The sequence below is a fragment of the Podarcis filfolensis genome (genome assembly GCF_964270895.1).
Source record: "Podarcis filfolensis genome assembly, chromosome: 6".
Lineage (NCBI taxonomy): Eukaryota > Metazoa > Chordata > Lepidosauria > Squamata > Lacertidae > Podarcis > Podarcis filfolensis.
The window spans coordinates 24,096,748-24,119,258 of NC_139609.1; the positions used below are offsets into that span (position 1 = coordinate 24,096,748).

General features: G+C 43.1%; 1 protein-coding gene and 1 long non-coding RNA gene across 41 annotated transcripts in view; one reads left to right on the forward strand and one right to left on the reverse strand.

Annotated features, from left to right (window-relative positions):
• LOC310765465 (uncharacterized protein) overlaps positions 1-15,173 on the reverse strand; it is a 65,456-nt gene extending 50,283 nt beyond the window's left edge. For all 40 annotated transcript variants that reach the window (XM_083620413.1, XM_083620407.1, XM_083620406.1 and 37 more), the window contains exons 1-9: positions 15,083-15,173; positions 6,524-6,719; positions 5,782-5,918; positions 4,144-4,232; positions 3,194-3,326; positions 2,787-2,816; positions 2,398-2,433; positions 1,182-1,223; positions 131-181 (exon numbers count right to left, since the gene is read on the reverse strand). In XM_083620413.1, coding sequence (XP_083476539.1) covers positions 131-181; positions 1,182-1,223; positions 2,398-2,433; positions 2,787-2,816; positions 3,194-3,326; positions 4,144-4,232; positions 5,782-5,918; positions 6,524-6,719 — 714 coding nt within the window. In that variant the 5' untranslated portion in view covers positions 15,083-15,173. The remainder of the gene's footprint in view (positions 1-130; positions 182-1,181; positions 1,224-2,397; positions 2,434-2,786; positions 2,817-3,193; positions 3,327-4,143; positions 4,233-5,781; positions 5,919-6,523; positions 6,720-15,082) is intronic.
• LOC310765500 lies at positions 10,357-13,460 on the forward strand. The gene is made up of 3 exons (XR_014549614.1): positions 10,357-11,152; positions 11,447-11,535; positions 13,081-13,460. It is a non-coding gene; the product is annotated as an uncharacterized lncRNA (long non-coding RNA).
• Positions 15,174-22,511: the final 7,338 nt, after the last annotated feature.

Consider the following 22,511-nt stretch of genomic DNA (forward strand, 5'->3'; position numbering starts at 1 on the left):
GCTGGGGGTGGGGGGGGGGAGGTTGAATATATACAGAATACAGAACTCCCACAAAGGCTGCCTAGATTTTCAACAACAATAATAGCACAGGGACAAGGTTTTAAATGAGAACAGAAAAATGTCTGCTTACCGCAAGGCATCCTCCGCCTTTCTTTACACCTCCTTGGTACACTATAACTTCCTGTAAAGGAAATAAGGACAGGTTATTTTTGTCAAAGACTTTATTCAATGCAGGCATAGGAAACTGCAGTGCCTTCATCGCAATCCATCCAGTTTGGAGGGGATGGGGAAGCTTGCTTGAGAGTACAGCTGCTCTCCTTGGGAGCGACACGTGTAATCTGCAAAGACCCTGGAAACTGTCTTGGTGTAAAAGGGAGAATGAAACCCACTGAATGCTTCAAGTGTCTTCCTTGCTTTTGATACAGGTGAAGGACAAGAAGAGCTTTCATTTCCCCCTGTTCAGTCTTCATCCTCTTGCTCTAAATGACTAATTCACAACCAGGGCAAAGTGACAAGGGGATGCTGCTGCCTGTTGGTGTCTTGGAGATAATGGATGCTTCCAGGTGGGGACTTAATTTGCAAACACGTTGTTGGTATTTTTCAGTGTATCAGATTTTCTCCAGAAAGGGTAAATCTAGATTAAACTGGGGTGGGGGTTGGCATTTTGATGCCTTGGGGGGTACCAGCTTGGGGACCCCAGTCTAAAATATTATTAACTGGCCACAGAAGGGGTTATTCAAGTGAGAAAGAGAAAAGGTGCAGTAGCAGCCCAGAAGCTGGCTCCCTCACATTTATCCTTTAAAAGCCCAAACTGTGGAGTCTAATGAACCTTTGGGACAGAAATAGCTTTGCGTGCTGTTAAGACTGGTACATAAATATGGAAAATATAAGGGCATGGAATGCAACACATGGAAAACAAGGTACTGTGAGAAGAACAATGGTGGCAGCAGCGAATTCCTTCTACGCAATTTGCGTCAGACTATGTAGGTGCATATTTTCACAGAACTGCACTAATTCACACAATCAAGGAGTCACCAGAATAAATCGTTGTACTCTTGTTTCTCTGTGTAAGTGTAAATTTCTGCTCTGAGCAGTTGGGTGTGGTTGTGCAAGACCCAAGATTATCGCGAAGACGAGTGAGCCTATGAAATTGGTAACACATTGGGGAAAGCGGAACTTACCTGGCCTTGAGTGCTACCACCCTGAGAGGAAAACGTTGACCCCTGTGAAGTAAAAAGGAATGAAAATGTGATGCTATGTCCATCAAGCACAACTATTAAATAACAGAATTTTCGTAACCCTCCTTCATGGCATGAACAAGACGCAATGGCTTATTCAGCTTATCCTGTGTTTTATTTCACATCATTCTGCTGCTCTGCATCATTTGAACGGTAATTCCACCCACTCTCCTTGGAAGTAAACCCTGTTGAACTCAATGGGATTTGCTTCCACGTAAGCAGGCATAACTTACTTGGGCTGCTCACATGATAAATGTGTGTACAGTTCAAGATGATGATGATGATGATGATGATGATAATAATAATAATACTTTATTATTTATACCCCGCCCATCTGGCTGGGTTTCCCCAGCCACTCTGGGCAGCTTCCAACCGAGTATTAAAAACAATACAGCGTCAGACATGAAAAACCTCCCTAAACAGGGCCGCCTTCAGTTGTCGCTTAAAAGTAAAATAGTTGTTTATTGCCTTGACATCTGCTGGGAGGGCGTTCCACAAGGCAGGCACCACTACCGAGAAGGCCCTCTGCCTGTCAGCTTGATGGGGAAGGAGGAGCAATATGAAGAAGGCCCGCATGTCGCTCAGTGACAGAACACCTGCACTGAGTGCAGAAGGTCCTGATTCCCAATATGTCTGGATAAAGCTGGGAACATCTCCTGTCTGAGACCCAAAAGGGCCCTCTGCCAGTCAGCTTGATGGGCCAACAGCTTGACTTGGTATAAGGCAACACCCCATGTTTCAAATATTGGACTCACCTGCCCTAGATTCATGAGTCTTGTGAAAATAGGCCATGTCTGCTCAAGCATAGCCTCTGTTCACAATACCTCTGGGTGGCATTTTTGTCAGGTATAAGTGTCTGCATACACTGACAACAAAAATTAGCAGTGGTAATATTTATAGCAGTAATCACAGTATATGGGGTGGCTTGGGGGCATAGCTGTCAGCGTTTCCTTTTTTTTAAGGGAAATTCCCTTATTCCGAACAGGATTCCTTGCAAGAAAAGGGGAAAGATGACAGCTATGCTTGGGGGAAGTTCAATAGAGAGAGACAGAGAGTATGTGTAAAGATAAAGGAAATAGCTTTCAGCAAATAATAGAAAGGCTATCAAAGGGCTAACATTATCATTTGTGACCTATATTTTGAAAAAATGAGCACTTACCTGGGCACACTTGCTGCTGCCTACATGAGCTCCTCCCTGCAAGCAATAAAAGGCATTTGATTTTTTAAGGAGTTTTGCAAACGTAGTACAGTTTTAGGTTTAGTGAAGGGGGAGAGGAGAAAGCGCTTTCCCAGGCATTCCAAAGAAAAACAGAAGCAGGAAGATGGAGACAGGAAGTTGGAGCCACCAGCACTTCCTGTTCCTTCCCTTCTTCTCCATTGCATTAGGGCAGATGTAGGCAAAGGTTTCAGCACAAGAAAAGGTGTCAGAGAAGATAAATACCGTCATTCTGCCGGCTGAGAACCATTTTGCTGCTTTTAAATGCACAGTAAAAAGCAGTTGTGTCAATAAGGGGTATCATGGGAAATAAGGAGTTCAAGGATACTTACTGGTCCACAGTCTATTTTTATGGTAACGGACTGTAAAGAAAGAAAAATAATTACGATTTAGGAAAAGGGCTTGTGCTATAGCTTTTTTTTAAGCTGTACATATCATTGACATAAAAATAAATCATGTGAACACGTTCTGTCACATGACTGTATGAGGATCAGAGACTACATAGCGTGTGAACCAGAGAAACATGGAGTGATACAGCTGTCCCTTCTACAAGTACAGATGTCGTAATCACAAGTGTTCATCCTATCTAACCACACAATCCACACTTAGACTTTTCTCGCTGGTTGTGCAATCCGTGGGACTTAAAAGTTCACCGTCTGGGCCAAAGTCCAGTCATAATAATGTAGGGGAAAAGTGCATGAGAATATCAAAGATTTATCTGGTCTTTATTTCAGCATACCTTCTTCCTACTTTTTGACGATACATTGGCTTTTTTAGACTCATCTTCAACTTTAGTCTCATTGGAAAGCTTAGGAAACAGGACTATGCTGGGAACCAGCCAGTACGTTTCAGCATCTTGGAAAACAGTCGCTCTGGAAAGAAAATGCGGTTGTTAATAGGTCATGGTTTGGATCAGAATGGGTTTCTTGTGCAGTGTCAATAACAGGTTTTGCCTTATTGCTCTAAGGTAGGCTTTCTGGTTGCAGTTTTTCCCATTAAATCCAAATGTATGCATATTTCTTCTATTTTTAACAGACTGTTGTTATTCACCAAAACTATAATATCACATGATATGTCACACCATTCTGACATATAAATAATTTGTTGAATCAAAACTCTCCTCCCGCCCTCCCCTCCACTTTTCTAATACTTCTCCATCTACCCAGGATTATTAATAAATTCACATTCTATCTTAAGAGTCTGATTGAATGCAGGCTCCATCATCAGCCAAGCTTTTTCTCCCTGGTTTTGTTTACTGTCTAGCCTGATGAAGAGTTCTGGAGACCTCAGAAGTTTGCACACTATTTTGTACCATTTCGGTTGGCCCTAATGTACATATTCAATGAATCACCACACCAGTAAACCAGATGGATCACTATGTCACACGTTGGGCGCCAGATGGGGGAAGAGTGTGCTCTTCCTGAGCCTTTAATAGTTCTGCAGAGGAGGAGTTTCAACAGGTGTGGCTTGCATGTCACCCTATTTATATGTCTATTGAAAACATGCAACTTTCCCTGCATGCAGTATTATAATATTTAATCTGAATGCCAAGCTGAAGTTTTTTTTTAAAAAAACACTCCCAAAACTAGAGGATGTTTGTGAGTATCAGAGAAATTTTTGGATTAAAAAATAAAACCCAAAGAAACAGAAAATCATAACGAGGCTTAATCCTTTCTAATATGCACTTACATAAACTGAACCTTTTTAGCATCAGGTGAAACCCAAAGAGATGATATGTTGTGCTTCTCTTCTGAGTCCTTGTGAATTAATGCTGAATTCTGAAAAATTAAAGACAAGCGTTAAGATTATTCGTTCATTTTTAGACATTTACTGAACTTGCTTCTTTGGAGGAAATGTCTTAACAGCAGCACTGGAGACAGAACTCCGGTTTACTTTTTGCAAGGTTACTGAGTAGTATATAAATACAGTAGGCAAAATAAAAATAGGTACTCCAGAAAATGACAAAACAAGGCATTCAACAGCACTGTAATGCCCTCTCATATGCTCTTGATGTGCAACTCAGATGTGTTTTTCTGCATTGCTAGCGTTGTATAATAAAATATTCCCATTGTGTTTTCTGCAGAAGCTCATTATTGTGCTTTGCTTTGTGTCAGGACCATATAAGGTTTTTTTCTGTCCTAGGTAAGGTTTCTTCTGTCCTTTGTAGAGATTACGAAAAATGAGACTATTCCCCATGGGTCACATGGAGAGCTGGCCATGCTGCAAAACACTGTTTCTGTCAGTTTGAATTGCATCTCCCTAGGGTGCTGTCTTGCTTTCTTTTAAAGTGGTGCTAATGGCCCAGCCCTGGGGAATCACCATGGAGTCATTACCAAGCACACAAAACAGAATGCTACAAGGTTGGAACACTGAATGAAATCCAGTGGTTTGACACAAACAAAATTATCCTTTCCCCTCAGGTGAACAGTTAACAAGATGCCTTTCCCACCCACTGCATGATCCAGAGCTTTGTACTCCTAAGTACAGATCAGGCTCCTGCAAAAATAAATGTCCCCATTTGCTAATTGATTTTAAGAGGCTGAGCCCTGCAAAGGCAGCCCAGTGAGGACAACTGTGCATGTGCAGCCACCGTACACACCCTACGCAGGCTCACATAGTAAGAGAGTGGTGCCTGTTGTCGAAATGTTATTCCCTATTATAAACACATCCCTGCTTCATCCTCATTAAGTATAACAGCAGCTGCATTCATTCATAAATATATTGCAACGGTTCCAATATTTATTCTTGGGGGAAATCCACTGCTTATTTCCCGCTATTGCGAAAGTGATTTGTTTATTACTGCTGTTCTGGGCCCTGGGGTTAAATCAAAGGTTGTCTTCTCTCTAGACAGCTCTGACTGATGTCCAGTGTGCAGTTTGGTTCCACTGGATTGTCTAAGGGGTTGTTTGTTTGGGCTGACTCTATGGTCACCATGCTTTTTTTGTATGCAGCCAATAACAAAATGGCTTACTGAGAATGTTGAAACAATGTGGTTGGGGGGATCCTTGGTAATCCAAGTATATGATGTTGACTGGATCATGCCATCTACATGTCTATTGGCCCATCCCATCTTACGTTGAACCTCATTCAACGGGCATTTTACCATGAGTTGACCTAATGGTAGTATATTACAACTTTGCTTTAATCCATTTCTCTGTTTGAGCAGGATCATAATTTCTAGCCTTAGGAGAATTCAGACAAGGATCCCACCCACTAAGAATCCTTTATCATGTAGCTTATTGTGTAAGGTACCAGACAGATTTCCTCTAGATAGGACCAACAAATCCAACCATGTTAAATAGCCAAGCTGAAGGAGCAAACACATACCGTCATGTTGTAACAGTCGTGGGTCTGTGTATTTGGATCTGTGACTTGAAACGAACCAACAGGGATGTTCTCATCAATGTCTCGGGCTTGTAGCATAAACCATTTAAATCCAGCTCCTGATGCTCCTTGTATGTCGACTGGAGAAACACAGAACATGAGAATCATAAGTGTAACATATTTTGAATTCTGTTTCGATAGCACTGACCATAATATATGGATGGTTGGCCTCACTTACACCTCTCCACATTGCCTTAATTTCAGTAATATGGGACATTTTTAGCTGCCGTAGCTAAATCGATAATATTTCTATTAAAGCAGAAATAGGAGTTATGCAATGTATTTTCTGGTTTCCAAATTCCATTCTGGCAAGAAGACCGATGATGGCATGGAGAAAATCCCCTGCTCCACAAGGTGTCCACTACATATCAGTCGCTTATCAGAAGAATACAAGCACTATCATGAGTAATTTAAAACAGTCATTTTAAAGATACCCCTTTTGCATGCACAGGTTGTAAAAGCAGGAAAAATATGGACGCTTTCAGTGAATTAAAGTTATAGTCTATTTTGCTATAGTAATTTGGCATACAAACCAACAAGTTGGTCTCATAAGACACATTATCTTTTCATAACTCACCATCTATCTTATTCCAGTCACCTTCTTTCCAAGAAAGTGTTCAGAATAAGAAGGATGGTGAACTATAGCAAAATTCACAGAGAAAGAGAGGACGCTTATGTAACATACCTTTTATTTCACTTCCTGGGTCGTACACCTCTGATGGCACAGAAATGGAATAGGGCAATTCAGATTCCTGAGGCTGAGTTGGGTCGTCGGGCAACAGAGTTCCACAGTCTATTGAAAAATTCCTGTACGTAGCGCTGAAGACTCTTGACATGAAGACACCACAGAGCAGAAGCACAACCAAGTGGTACCTCTCCATCTTGAGGGGGAACAGAGAACAAGAAATAGGTGAGCAGAAGTCTAGTGACCAAAGCAGTAAAGGTACCCCTGACTGTTAGGTCCAGTTGCGGATGACTCTGGGGCTGCGGCACTCATCTCGCTCTATAGGCTGAGGGAGCTGGCATTTGTCCGCAGACAGTTTCCGGGTCATGTGGCCAGCATGACTAAGCCGCTTCTGGCGAACCAGAGCAGCGCATGGAAATGCCTTTTACCATCCCGCCGGAGCAGTACCTATTTATCTACTTGCACTTTGACGTGCTTTCGAACTGCTAGGTTGACAGGAACAGGGACCAAGCAACGGGAGCTCACCCTGTCACGGGGATTCGAACCACCGACCTTCTGATCGGCAAGCCCTAGGCTCTGTGGTTTAGACCACAGCGCCACCGTATCCCTATGACCAAAGCAGTAAGCAAACACAAATGGCACGATTCTTGTAGTAGCCAACCTCTTGGGTCAAAGTACGAGGTGATGTCACTCTGATACACTACACTACACCTGGAGCCCACCATTGGCCAAGGCAATTTTGGCAGTAAGTAAGGGGCTGGAGTGGAAGCTGTTATCTTATTGAGGGACCCAAGGAAACATAGAGAAGTGGTCTAAGCAGAGACAGTATGGGGTCATTACAACAGCTTCAACCTCAGACTGAGTCCCACCAGAACCTTTCTGGTCTATCTTGTGTTCAGAGCAAGCTTGAATCCTACATAACATCTCAGCTTCAACTAGTCCAGATTCTAGTATCCTAGGACCACTAGGAAAACACAGAGTGTGCTATGTCAGTTGTGGTACCTTGCATTGCAGGTTGGCCACTCACATTACAGGATGTTGATAACAAAACATCCTGCACAGGCATCATCTTTCAGATGGCTCACCTATACGCAATATCTATTCTGCATAGCCATCAAGCCAGACTGTCCTGATTAAGAAGGTGGCTGAGGATGTTTTCATACGTCAAGTTTAAATTGGCTTGCCCTGAAATCAATGCCTAATGTGAATGCAAAACTGGCAAATGATCAGAACAGGCATTCTGTTTCTCCTTCTCAGCTTATTGCCTTTGAACAACAATGGCACAAATGGTGCACGAAGGCTTAAGTGCGCATTTGATTTCCTTGTGTGCAGTCTTAAGACATATTGACTTAATTGACACAAAACTATATTAAATTCAAAATGAGGAATAACTGGCTAAGTTGTTATGGAGTTAAGAATAAGATTCAGAAAGCTATAAAGGACAGGAAAGCATGAAAATCAGTTATGATGACAATGCACGAAAAGCTGGTATCATTTTAGGCTTTTATCATCTAAGCCAATGCTAAGCAACTTCATTGTGTATAATTCTAGACAATGAAAATGAATGAGCTTTTTCTGCCTCAATGAAAAATGTAAGTGAGAGGCATATCAGTTTTCAACTATTTTGAAAGCATCTCAGCCAAAAAGGGGGAACAACTGATCGCAACAGCCACCAAAGATAGTGCAAGCAGCAAATTGAGCAATACATTAAAAATATGTGAATTTTATTAAATTAAATAATCAATATTAAGGGGATAGGAAATCAGCAAATGTAGTAGCAGTTTAACTGGAGGACAGAAACGGGATCTGCTCAGTGGGTCAAATCCCTAATTTCCGCACCCCCAGTGAATCACCTTTGACAGCTGAGCAGAACAACTCCCCAGTTGTTGTTGTTGTTGTTATTTCTATACCATCCTATATACCATCCTATATCCGAAATCACCAGCCATCATAATGACACCAGGTGATTGACACCTGACAAATTCAAAGCAGCTACTGATCAACCAAAGCCTATTTGTGGGAAGTGATTTGGATTCAACAGGTTTTGTAAGAAAGGCTGGAGAGGAATTTTTTAAAAAGAATGTTGTGGTTTCATGACAGCCTTCTCTAAGTTGTTAATCACATTGCCTTAACAATTATGACTGCTTTCACCTTTTGCATCATGTGTGCAGTGAATCCACCGAAATCTTTTAACACATAAATCCTTACAAAGCAACCCAACTTGATGTTTCACCTTAAGTGAACAATCCTCTTTTCTGTTTTCCTGATTCTTATTTATGAGGACTCACATCAGCTGAGAACCTGCACTGACATGTTTGATTCAGAGCTCAGGGCATATTAATTTCCTTTAAAGGATTCCATTCATACTCAGCATCGCCTGATTCTTCCCATACCCACTGGAAAGCTACTCTCACATCCTTCATTTAATACTCCAGGGCCTGACAATGAACATAGCCACGCTTCCTCTTGTCCTGCTGCTTCCCGCCCTCCACCAGGGGAAACCACTCAATCAGAGCAAATGGCAATTCGGGTTTTCTCCGGATTAACGTCTGCTCTGAGTTAGCACTAAAGAGTGGGTTTTCCCTGGGAAAGGAGCGGGCAAAGGGAAAACTGCTCGGACTCTTGCTTTCTAGGCACAGGAGAAGCAGAAGTGTGGACAAGCCCAATGTTCAACATTCTGTTTCTTTTTAGGTACAATTTTTCAGATGGACAGATCCACACAGGCTTATGGAGGAAGTGGATTTTGCACACGTAGGGTAAACAGTGGGGTTTTCCTGGGAAAAGCAGTGGGACAAAAGATCAACATTATGGACCCATGCCTAGAAATCATGGGTGATGCCTAGAAAACCTGGATGAGCCTTTATTCAGCATACTGGATGTACTCAGTATTGCATTCACTCATTATATCTCTAGAAGAAGAAGAAGAAGAAGAAGAAGAAGAAGAAGAAGAAGAAGAAGAAGGAGAAGAAGAAGAAGAGGAGGAGGAGGAGGAGGAGGAGGAGGAGTTTGGATTTGATATCCCGCTTTATCACTACCCGAAGGAGTCTCAAAGCGGCTAACATTCTCCTTTCCCTTCCTCCCCCACAACAAACACTCTGTGAGGTGAGTGAGGCTGAGAGACTTCAGAGAAGTGTGACTAGCCCAAGGTCACCCAGCAGCTGCATGTGGAGGAGCGGGGATGCAAACCCGATTCACCAGATTACAAGTCCACTGCTCTTAACAACTACACCACACTGGCTGCCACATGGTCCCTAACTGGAGCCTGTGTCAATTCCCCTGACTGTCCACATGGGAGGAAAGGGGGGTTGCTTTTTTAGCAGGACCTGCAAAGGAGACACTGCTTGCCAAGTCCCTGTGCAATGTCGACACAAGGTTCTACATTTTCAAGGTGGAGGAAAGTTTCCTGAAGCAAAGCGAAAGGAATACACTTGCTGTCGGATCCTACAAAAATCACAAAGCGGCATATAATTTATTTTTTGCACGTAGGAGCAATATAGAAGCAATATTAATGGCAAAGGGAGCACTGGGTCCAATGAAGGCACAGCTCTATGTTATATACGGGAGGGGCGGGCTAAGCCTGCTCCCTGGTGGCCCATGCCCTCTTGTGATTTGCTGATTAGGTGATCGGGCGGGACTAGTTACCCAGGCAGCAAGCTTAATCCCAGAGGCTTCCTTTGCTGCCTGGGAAACGGTCCCTGGGACTTCCCATGTCAGATTCTACTGCGCGCAGGGATGGCAGTCCGCAATGGCACCCATCAGAGACAGTGAGTGGACATAGAACCACCGATAAAGACAATGAATGCTAAGGATGTCAGTGGGTTGCATATGGACATAGAAGTCGTTTGCACTTTTTCTTTGTAATTTCTGAAATGAGTGCTTTCTTAACGGGTGCAAGATTTTAAACCACCAAGAAATTGATGCATCTATTGTGGCATGAGTTTTAGTTGGCAGAAACCTACCCCCACGAGACAGATGCCATGAAGGAGATGGTGAAAGTGCTGGATATAGACCCATGTGCATCTACACAAACACACAGAGGGGCCCAGTTTGCAAAAATGTTTGCAAAAGGCACGAATAACAAAAGCAGAATCATAGTACATGAGTCGATCAACAGAAGTAAAGCAGATTCGGATCAGTGAGGGGCATCAACAAGATCTAGGTGGGACCAAGCACATCTTCTGAGCCCCATTTCGGATATTATAAAGGAGGATGGGTGAGTTGTGCTTCCCCATCCCCTGCTTAAGACCACTTCGGCAAGTTCAAATCCCAAAGCTAGCAAACAAGATCCATGGGCTGCTGGAGTCTTCTGGCAGCTGTGTTTTAGGTTCACAAGCTTAAGTGACAACAGAAACCAAGCAGCCATGGGAACAAGTCACAGTGTCAGCAGAAAAAGGAGGTTGCAAAGGCTGTGATGAAAGAACTGAGTCATGCCAGGGGAACAGCCCAGGAGGACCTGCTTAAGCTTTGCCGTTGTCACAATCGATGCAAGGTAGTGAGCAATCAGACGCCTGGAGGAACAATGACCATCCCTATGAAACAAAAGGGATGGAGACTGTTTCGCTCTCGGGTGCCAAGGGAACTCATTCACATGGGATGTTCCGCATGGATTTATGTTCAGGTATCAGTGTGGTAGGTGTGGTTGCTCGCTTTCCTGTGGGTACATCCACTTGACCCACCTCTAATTAAATCTTAAGTACGGCATGTGGGTGCTGCTCTTTTAAGTGCTGTGATAAACAGCGATTTCGTATGAGCTAGTCTCTGTGTTGTTGAGATCTTTCCCTCTGACTCATAACTCCTAAGTAATGAGCCGCTCTGTTCTGGTCTGAAATGTGACATTTAAATCGGACAGGTTTGGGAAATGGGAGCTTTGAAATAATTCTAAACCTGAACTTTGTACTATCTTCCTTCCTTCTTGACCTGGAGGTGAAGGAGCAAAACACAGCATCCCTGACCACAATCAGCTGAAAGGACCACTTCATATACTGCGGTTGTTGGTGTGTGTGTTTGTTTAGGTGAGTATAGCCTAAGATGGTTTAAGAGTACACATAAAAATCTGAAGCGTAAATGTGACAAACGTCAGCATCATTTCAGCTGGCGTTTGTTGCATTTTACATGTGCAGTTAGCATTTGCATGTTCTGGTCCTGCAGGGACATGAGGGTGGGGCAGGGGACCTTGTGTCCTTGTTCTTCTCCAAGCAATGGGCTGGACTGGAGGAGAAGGAATTGCCCACTCTGACCAAAACGGAAAGGAAACTCAAGTATGGCTGAGAGAGCTTGATTAGTGCATGGCTGTTTGGCCATACAGAAGAGTACAGAAGAACCAGGATTATATTCCAAATCAAGACGTGGGGAATTATTTCCCTCTGCAAATCCATATGCCTGACCAACTTTCCAGATCACTTCATGAATCTGATGAAATTTTCTGTAGATCTCAAATATTTATGCCGCAATAAATGTGATAGGCTCTTAAGTTCACCTCCGGACGATCGGTATTTTTGCCGTAGGGATTCGATTGCATGGCAGAAATTAAGTCTTGCACAATTAAAATGGATTAAAATCCTCTGGTGCAACAAATCTCCACTCCCTTTTTTTAAAAAAGGTAATCTTGCAGTTAGGAAAGCAAAGTGCACCAAAAAGGATAGGATAGTGACTGGTTGATGAGAAGACATACAACTTCCCTACAGGGAAACCAGGACTGATTGCTCTGTTAAAGGTGGACATTGTATAATCTCCATGCAAGCTTTGTGCCAGCAAATCAGGATGAGTGTTCATTAAACAGGAGTCCTAAGATGCCACAGGCCTTTTGATTATATTTGCTACAACCAGCTCAACCCTGTTTTATACCATTGCCAATTCCAGAACCTCAAAATTCTTTGTTGTTCTTTCCAGAACTCTTGAAGAGGCAGGATTTCCCATGCTCAGGTTGCTGTGGTAGGCGAGGGTGGCAGCAAGTGGTTTGCTATGTGCCCACTCTTGCAGAGGACATAGCATTGGGCAGGATCTCAATCACAGGGATGGGGATCCCCATGTTGGGTCTTGAGGTGAAGCACCAAGCAGCCCATCATAGCTCCCTTGGAGCTCAGCCTGGTGTCACTCAGCTCAGGTTGCCAGCGGGATCCCGTGCATGACTTGCACTATGTTGGATCCTCCCCACTGGTTAACTCCCATGACATTCCTCAGCTGGCATTCTGGGATGGGTTTTCTGTGAAAAGAACATCAGACGTTCGCAGCAGAGAACATGCCATGCCAACCCCACAATTACGATGTGGCCTATTTTAACCCACATGTGTGTTTTGGGTCTTATTGTAGCCTGACCTTGTCTCTGGAACAGCTTTATGTGCCTGCCCCACAACTCCTGCACTCCCTCAGCTTTTTCTCACAGCAGCGCCACAAGCCACTTCACCTCAGGAAAACGTCTGTAGATGTTTTCATGCCTGCCATGTCCTTCATCTTCTCAACTTTGGGCACCAATGACCTTAGGTCTATCAACTGCCCTTCACACCACTCAGCCTTATTAAAGCTATGTAATCTTTCCATCTTCTCTCTGTCCCTTTCAGCTTCTGCTTTCATGTGCAAACAAACAACAACAACACCGTAGCAGCCTTTCCCAGTCATTTTTATTTTGTCAGTAATGCTGCTTGAGGAGGGGCTGAAACCAGGGCAGGAAGGAAATATAAAACCAAAACTCCTTTGCACATCGAAGCATCCCTGACTGGGGCAACCACAGCAAATAAGGCAGAGTAAACCTTCTCTCCAGACTTCTAACTCATTCTGCCCTCACAATTACCCAAGAGATTGCTGCTGCCCATGCTGGGCACTGCCAACACGGTCAAAATCAAAGTTGCACTGAGGGACATAAGAACACAAGAAGGATCTGCTAGATCAGGCCGTTGGGTCAAACATTCTGTTCTCACAGCAGCCAACCAAGTGTCCATACCAAGTCACTAGCAACTTGAGTGCAACTTGCATTCTCCCTACCTGCGGCTTCCAGCAACTCCTATCTAGAAGGATATTGCCTCTGACAGTGGAGGTAGAACATCGCCACCAGAGTTGGAACCCCAGATTCTCATTTGTTTGCTTCACATGTCTACCAACCCTGGCTCATACAATTAACAGGTGAGGTGGTAAATATATTCTGAATCTATAGTCTATGTTCCACTTCAAATTGCATAGCCAGGGACTGAATGCCCCTCCATATGCAAAGCAAATATTATTATTATTATTATTATTATTATTATTATTATTATTATTATTTATATATACCCTGCCCATCTGGCTGGGTTTAGACACACAAAAGTAGATGTTGGGGGAAACGACTAAAGAATTGTTTTTCCCCTGATATTTTAATTTTGCATGCAGTGATTTCCCCTCTACCCACCCACGGGAAGGTATTCAACCATACAATTACTCCCCTCCACCCCTCGCAACACACACATTATGAAGTTTTACCACTTCACCTACAGCAGTTTCAAACTTGTTTCTCTGGGCCACACTTCAGGGGAAAAAAGTTGCTCGTTCCCCACACCAAATTTTTTATTGATGAGCAAGACAATGGAAAACACAACTAGGGTTGCCCTCAGTCTCACTTGACGCTCTTCCTCTCTTTTTGAAAAGATCTCTATCCATATTCTGCAAATATATATAAAAAATATTTTGATACTATGCTACACTGAAATATCCTTCCTTTGATTGTCCTTAATCTTCCTGCCACACTTGCCATCTTCTCCTGCCACACCAGTCTGGCTTGCCAAACCCTTTGAGAACCACGGACACACAGTTTGCACAGACTGAGGTCTTAACACAGCTGGAGCTAATCCACAAATGGTTGTGTTCTTCCATTATAAAAAATAAGAATCTTGTGCAAAGATACCAAGTGGATATCCTATGCTCAAAGTTATCATGTACATCTTTTGCATAATATTACAAAGGATGTTTGGAGATTATATATATATATATATATATATTGGACTTTTTGATTCAGGCCTGAAAATAAAGGTTAACCAAAAGGAAATGGGTGACATTCACATGGAAAGAAATGTATCCAGAATTTCAGAAAAACTATCACGGAAGGAGAGACTACAGACATTGAATTAGCCAAACTGTGCAAATGGGAAATAAATGCTGTACTATATTTTGTCCTTGTATTGAAAGCATTCCAAGTCTTATTGCCCTCAACCACAGCACTGTCAAATCATTTACCCAAAGCATCCAACCACTTATAATTTAGCATTACTTCATAGCAATATATATATATGCTTACATATACAACAGCCTCAGCTGCAGGCATTAGAAAATTTCATCCCTATGGAGAAAACCTAAATAAGAGCACACTCAAGAAGCAAAATAAGCCACATGCCTTTTTTGTTTTTGACATTGTCCCAATTGCACATTTCTCAGCCAGATTTCCACCCTTCAGTATTTCTTAGCATAGCACATCCTTTCCCCTTAGGAATGAAATCACTCTAGAATATCCCATTAAAGCAAACTGCGGTGACAAAGGGAGCAGATCTCTCCTCTCCTCCTCCCTCTCCTCCTTCCCACGAATTCCAACCAACACACCTTGTTTCTGGAGTGCAGATCAGCTGTGAGCAACCCCTGTGGTCAGTGTGCAGCAAGTGTACAGCCCTGGAGTGCAACAGCTGAGCTAAGAATGGCAAGGAAAGCCTATCACAGGTGGGTGGTTACACCAATCACCAGCAGGGCGGAGAAAGGAAGCCAGCCAATCACAGACACTGGTATAACCTCCTCAACAATTAGGACAGAGCAGGTGGAATCCTCCATCAAAGTGTGGCAATAGCCATTCGCGCTGTTCATGACTCACTCCTTCTCTGACCTTAAAACCACCTGTGTTGAAACTGGTAGATTTAAAAATGGAGCCTAGGGAGAGATTTGTTTCCAGCCAAGGCTTCTGGTTGGAATGGGAGAGAAGGTAACAGGGAACCCAAGTGTTTACACATTTTGTTGGCATCTCAAACGAAAAATCATTTTGAACTTGCATCTCTAGGCAAGCATCTTACTGTTACTATTACATTACTGTGAAGTGAAGACTAGGATACATTTCGGCTTCCACCTTTCTTGTGTCCAGATTAAAATCTATTAAGCTCATTGTATGTCATGAAGTCACTTCAGGAAAAATTACCAAAGGATAAATTTCATATAAAGGAAAGGAAAGGAAGGGAGAAAATTAATATTTACAGGCAACATGACACAGGCCTATAAACTTTTTAAATATATATATATATATTGTCAGGCCTAGGGGTTTGCAGACAATGGTTTGCAGATCGCTTTAAACCACAGTTGAGGTTAGCTATGATTTAAAAATAAGTGTTTGGCATTCTGGTACATGAGGCTAAAATTGTGGCTGTTTCCAGGGTGGAGGAAAGGGGGTGCAGTGTGTGCGAGACGCCCTGGGTATCACCACTGAGGGGGGTGAGAAAATGTCGGGTGGCACTCTGCAGCGCACCTGAGCCACACATCTCTCCTGGGAGAGACACAGTGGCTTGGGCGCTCGCAGGCTCTGCGCTGCCCAAATGGTTTGCCCACTGCCTCCCCCCCCCCCAGCTGTAGGGCGGCTGAGTGGGAGGAGGCAGGCAGACTCTGGAGGCCCCACCCTCACCCCTCCCTCACCCTGCCCCTATGGCTGGCTGTTTCACTTCTTTCCTACAGTTGCAGTGCTGCCACAAGCTAACCTATGGTTTGGCTTGGGGTTATGTCCAAAACTGGGCTCATGGTTTGTTTCTGCACCCCTCCAAACAAACCATAGTCAGTAATCCAAGAACAACCCTTGGGTATAGATCATAGTTATTTTGCAGAGAGACTAACCACGAAATTTTGAATGTAACACTAAATCAAACCATGGTTTGGCTCCTGACAGGATATAGGGAGGAGCAAAACAGCCGTCCTGCACCGGTACTCTGCATGTTCACATTTAAACTGTGTTTAACTTGTGCTTTAAAGTGATGTGTAAATTAGGCCAATGTGACCCTGAAAAGGAATTTTTTTTAAAAGCTATATTCACTTTGTGAAAAAAATTGCAACAAGTTGTTGAAAAAGAAATCGTGATGATCAATAAGAAATTATGCTCCCTCGCCCTCAAAAATCCCAATTCTAGGAATTCTAAAGGCATTAAACACAAATAGGTATATAGTTAAGAAAAACAAGGTATGGCTAGAACAAAAAATGTAGAGACCGCAACAAGTTAACTACAGTTAAGTAATCAAAGATATCAGATTGCCAACAGTTTCAAAATTAGCTGGCAAAAAAATAAGCAAACCTCCTCCTGCCTAAACACTACCAAAATCTTCTGAATATTCTTTATTCGTGGGAGGAAAATTGTTTCTAAGAGTCAAACCCATTTATTAGCAGAGATTCACTTTATCTGCATCTCTACCCAGGTGCCTATTTCTCCTTGCAAAAACCAGGATTGCTTCTTTGCCGAAATCCTGCTAGAGGCTGCTAAACATTCATGAATCCGTAGCTGAAATGCGAATTGTGTGAGTAAATGGGTGCTATTTATATGATTCCCTGGATCAACACAACAGCTTGGGAAGGGGTGAGTAGTAGTGTTCATAATATGTGGCAGAGGTGGCTTAGTGAAACCCACAAACCCCCAGCCTCCCCACACAATATTCCCAAATCATGCCTCTCCTCGTGACCTTCTGTAAGCAATAGGTAAAGGAGACCATTAGGGTACAGGGGGCTCGATCCTGTCTCCCCTGCCCTAGGCAATTCAACCTCTGATTATAAGAAAAGGTGGAATTCTGCCAATAGACAGCTTAAGGAAGAGGGATACTGGGTTTAATTGCATCCGCTCTGCCTCACCAATGTGCTAATTGGAGACAGTCTGGTGGTTCCTGATACACACACAATCTCTTGGGTTGGGACCGATATTTGGGTATCCACTTCCGCACTGCCACAAAAAAGGAAGTGTATCACCAAGGGCGAACACAGGGCTGCACACAATTTGCATGTGCTAATTTATTTATATATGGGCAAACTTAGAAATAATTCCTCTAATTTAAATACAATGAAGCTCACCATAGATGTGTGAGCTGGTCACCTGCCTACTGTCCCGGCGCGAATGTCAATAATAATAATAATAATTTTATTATGTATACCCCACCCATCTCTCTGGGTTGCTCAGGTCACTCTGGGTGGTTTCCAACACATATAAAAACATAATAAAACATCAAATATCAGAAACTTCCCGAGGTCCAGCAGTAGAAGGGGACAGCTTGAAAAGTCTGGGGGCGTTCACAGAAAACCATAAATCCTAGCCTAAATTACTGTGTGAAATACTTCTAGCAGCAGACAAACAAAACACGGCAGACATTCAGGGAAGTAAAAGTGCAACTATTTACCCCACCATTAATTTAGTAGAAAACAATAGCATTTTTGGTTCCCAAAATATGTGGCATGCCACGTTTCATGGGTAACAGGCTAATCAATTTGCTAAAGCTAAGAATTAACAGAAACCATAACCTTTGTAATATCTCCTTGCACAAGTTCCCTGCTCTGCCTTATGGTTCTTTGCCTTCAAAAATGGACTTGCACCAGACTACCATTCAAACAGAGGACTTCTCTAAACAGAGCACTGTCTGTTATCGCTCTCATGGAATCACAGGTTTTTAGAGTTGGAAGGGAACACAAGGGTTATCTAGTCCAACCCCCTACAATGCAGGAATCTTTTGCCCAATGTCAGGCTCGAACCCACGACCGAGACTAAGAGTCTCATGTTCTACCAAGTGCGCTATCCCAGTCTCTGTCCTCTAACAGCTCTTTAAATGAAGGATTCTCCTCTGTGGAGAAAAACACATGGCCATCCCAGCCTAGACATCACAGTTGGGGAACCTTTGGCACTCCAGGTTTTGTTGAACTACAACTCCCATCAGCCAAGGCTATTGACTATGCTGACTGAGGTTGATGGGAGATGTAGTTCTGTAACATCTGGAAGACTGAAGGTTCCACATCCCAGGTATATACTATTTAACTTCTTTGTATGTGTGTGTGTGCGTGTGTGCGTGCGCGCGCGCGCGCACACACACACACACACACACACACACACTCATATTGGTATGCACCTTACAAGCCATTAGTCAATCATTTTGATGAATTCTCTTCAAACCCATATTAGCTGCAAACATATACAGTGATACCTTGGGTTAAGAACTTAATTTGTTCTGGAGGTCTGTTCTTAACCTGGAACTGTTCTTAACCTGAAGCACCACTTTAGCCAATGGGGCCTCCTGCTGCCGCTGTGCCGCCGGAGCACAATTTCTGTTCTCATCCTGAAGCAAAATTCTTAACCCAAGGTAATATTTCTGGGTTAGAGGAGTCTGTAACCTGAAGCGTATGTAACCAGAGGTACCACTGTAATATTTACCATGGGGTGGGGTTACTAGAGAAGCAAAAGTGGGAGGGTATGGACACTACAAGAAACCATCCTTCTTTCACACCAACTCTTTGAAGAAAAAGTATAACACATTTCCAATGCTGAGTATTAACCATTCTCCTCTTTGGGAGTTTTGAATGACACCATGAAGCTGAAAAGATTATTGGGCAGGATTCAACTAAGTCAGTGTTGGGTCTCCAGCTGTTTTTGGAGTACAGTTCCCATCATCCCTGACCACTGGTCCTGATAGCTAGGGATGATGGGAGTTGTGGTCCAAAAACAGCTTGGGAAGCACTAAACTAAGTTGTTCAAGTGGAACGAGGTCCACCCATGCAAGGAGACGTTTCCCTTCTCTTCTCCCCATGGGTATGTGCCCCTAAATCGGCTCTGGGAGGTTGGGGGAAACCCCAGAACAAGTTATGGGGACGCAGTGGCAGGAGAGGTGGGAGAAGTCCTCATTCTGCTCACACATACCCCAATTTAAATGCTCTAATTCCACCCATTGAACTAAATACATTGCAGACGTCACTAACATCACAATACAGTATTGTATTTCGGTCCCCAGTGTCATCAGCATCATCACCAAAGGAGGTGTTGAAAGGAGGTGTTGGGAGACGGATGGTGCAAGCCTATTTGCTGTGACATCCATGAGATAGCTGGGCGAGGCTTTGGGCATTTAAGGTCTCACAGCTATGTCAGCACCTCTGTGTTGAATGCTTCAGTCTTTCTTTCCCTTTGCTTGACTCAGAGGAACTTATTATTAACTACTATTATACATTTTATTGCATTAGCTCCTAAGGCCCACATCCTTTTCCACTGGCTGCTGTACATATCAGAGCAATTAGACAGTCCCTGCCCTGCAGAATGGCCAAGCTGGTATGTCATTGGTGTTAGAAGATGGCCTTTCTTTGAATTCTGATTGTGTATCCTTAGTTGCAGGCCAGCATTCTACAGGCTCCTCTGTGGTCTCAATCCAGCCAAAATTAAAAGTTTATTTAAATAGTAGAGGGACAACCACAATTGACCTTCAGCTGAGAAGTTTTCACCTTTCCCTTAGTGCACGGGTAGGCAAACTAAGGCCTGGGGCTGGATCCGGCCCAATTGCCTTGTCAATCCGGCCCATTGACGGTCCAGGAATCAGCGTGTTTTTACATGAGTAGAATGTGTCCTTTTATTTAAAATGCACCTCTGAGTTATTTGTGGGGCATAGGAATTCTTTCATCCCCCCCCAAAAAAAATATAGGTCTGAGGGACAGTGGACCGGCCCCCTGCTGGAAAAGTTTGCTGGACCCTGCCTTAGCTGATAGCAGGTGATGGTTAGGCTACTTTATATCTGTTGAAACTTGGTAGCAATGGTACCTGGTAGGATCTAAACATAAGGGGGGGTCCTCATAAAGCGTCTTGAGGAGAAACTCCAGTTCCCAATCTGAGCCTGGCACCACCAGTTTCAGGTTTCCAATGGGATACTGGTCACCTTCCACGGCATTTCCCAGCAGGCATGCTAGGATGGTATGTCTAGTGCAGATATTAATAATGTGCAGCATGAAGAAGCTGGATGCATAAAAGCTGGCTCCTTTTGGAATAAAAATTGTCCAGACCCATAATTATTATTTAGAACTTTACTTGCAGAACTTTCTTCTCAAAGCAGAACAAAAAGCATCAAAGATACTTCCAAATAATTCTATACATGCAATATCTTGTGCATGTGCAGCACAGGCTCAGAATCTGTTAAGAAGTATAAGATCATTCCATTTAAGTAATTCAGTTTGACTTGTAATAATTTGGAAAATTAATTTTAAAAAATTGGGAGGGGGGAGGAAAAAAAGACCTAGAAGCAAATGTCTCTCTTCCTACAGTTTCTATTGTTGTTGTTTAGTTGTTTAGTCGTGTCTGACTCTTCGTGACCCCATGGACCAGGGCATGCAAGGCACTCCTGTCTTCCACTGCCTCCCGCAGTTTGGTCAAAATCATGCTGGTAGCTTCGAGAACACTGTCCAACCATCTCGTCCTCTGTCGTCCCCTTCTCCTTGTGCCCTCCATCTTTCCCAACATGAGGGTCTTTTCCAGGGAGTCTTCTCTTCTCACGAGGTGGCCAAAGTATTGGAGCCTCAGCTTCACGATCTGTCCTTCCAGTGAGCACTCGGGGCTGATTTCCTTAAGAATGGAGAGGTTTGATCTTCTTGCAGTCCATGGGACTCTCAAGAGTCTCCTCCAGCACCATAATTCAAAAGCATCTATTCTTTGGCGATCAGCAGGAACCGGCAAGCCACTCCAGTATCCCTGCCAAGAAAACTCCATGGACAAAGAAAACATTTTCTATTAGTCTGGAGCTTTTTTCTCTCACTTCAGGAGATTCATTTACACCTCCTTCGGTCTCTCTGTGGCGTTCAGAGAAATACTAACTCACCACAAAATGGAGACCCACAGATTAACATCTGCTTAGAGTGTAATCCTATCTCTTTCATGTGATCTAAGTCAGGCACATGACAGAGCAGAGAGCAACAACAGTTAATTATCAACCCATCCAAGTGCTTGGAGAGCTGTGGAATCTTCCAGTTAAACCCTTTCAGCAAAACACACAGGCATTCTCTGTTTCAGAGTAAATTAAACAATTAACGGTGTTGGCCTTCAGATCGGAAGCCTTTAAGGTTCGCAGATCTTGACTGGCAACCCCACTAACTTCACCTGTGGAAAACAAACTAACCTGAAGTACAACAACTGTACTAAGTACTGTTCTAACTCTTGTGATACCTGTAGTTACTCTCGATAGTAGATCAGATGAGGTCAACTGAATGCATGCAAGTAAAATTTGAGCAAGGTTTTGGTGACAATTCCATCATCCTCCAACACAGTTCCTTACAGCAGACATAGCAAATGTAAGTTGGAGGGATATTATATTACAGATGGCAACTTACCTAAAATGGTACAGATGGAAGTACATGGAGAAAAAAGGATTCTAAAAAAGTAAATACAACAAACTGCATACCACATTAATGACAGTGGCGCAGCTGAACCCCTGTGGGCTGTGGGAACTGAATGTAAGGTGATCTGAACTTTTGAAGATGGATTCAGAACCACATTGAATAAGAACACTTAGTCCAACACATAAATTTTTTTTTCTTCCAGTAGCACCTTAAAGACCAACTAAGTTAGTTCTTGGTATGAGCTTTCGTGTGCATGCACACTTCTTCAGATACACTGAAGATGTTTCTGAAGAAGTGTGCATGCACACGAAAGCTCATACCAAGAACTAACTTAGTTGGTCTTTAAGGTGCTACTGGAAGAAAAAAATTTTTTTGTGTTGACTATGGCAGACCAACACGGCTACCTATCTGTAATCCAACACATAAGTGCTCATAGTTTTTCCTTTATTTATTCAGTAATGTACTAGTAATGTGGGAGGGATCATTATCCCCTGTAAGGGATCAAACCCACACATTCTGAAACAATATGTGAATCATAACACTTCAAAATCCCCACTTATCTGAATTTTGCGATACAGTTTTGCAACAAATGTTTACAAATATGCATCTGAATATCTTACTGAAAATAATGTAAAAATGCATTTCTTGGGGGGGAATTGCTAGCAAAAATGTG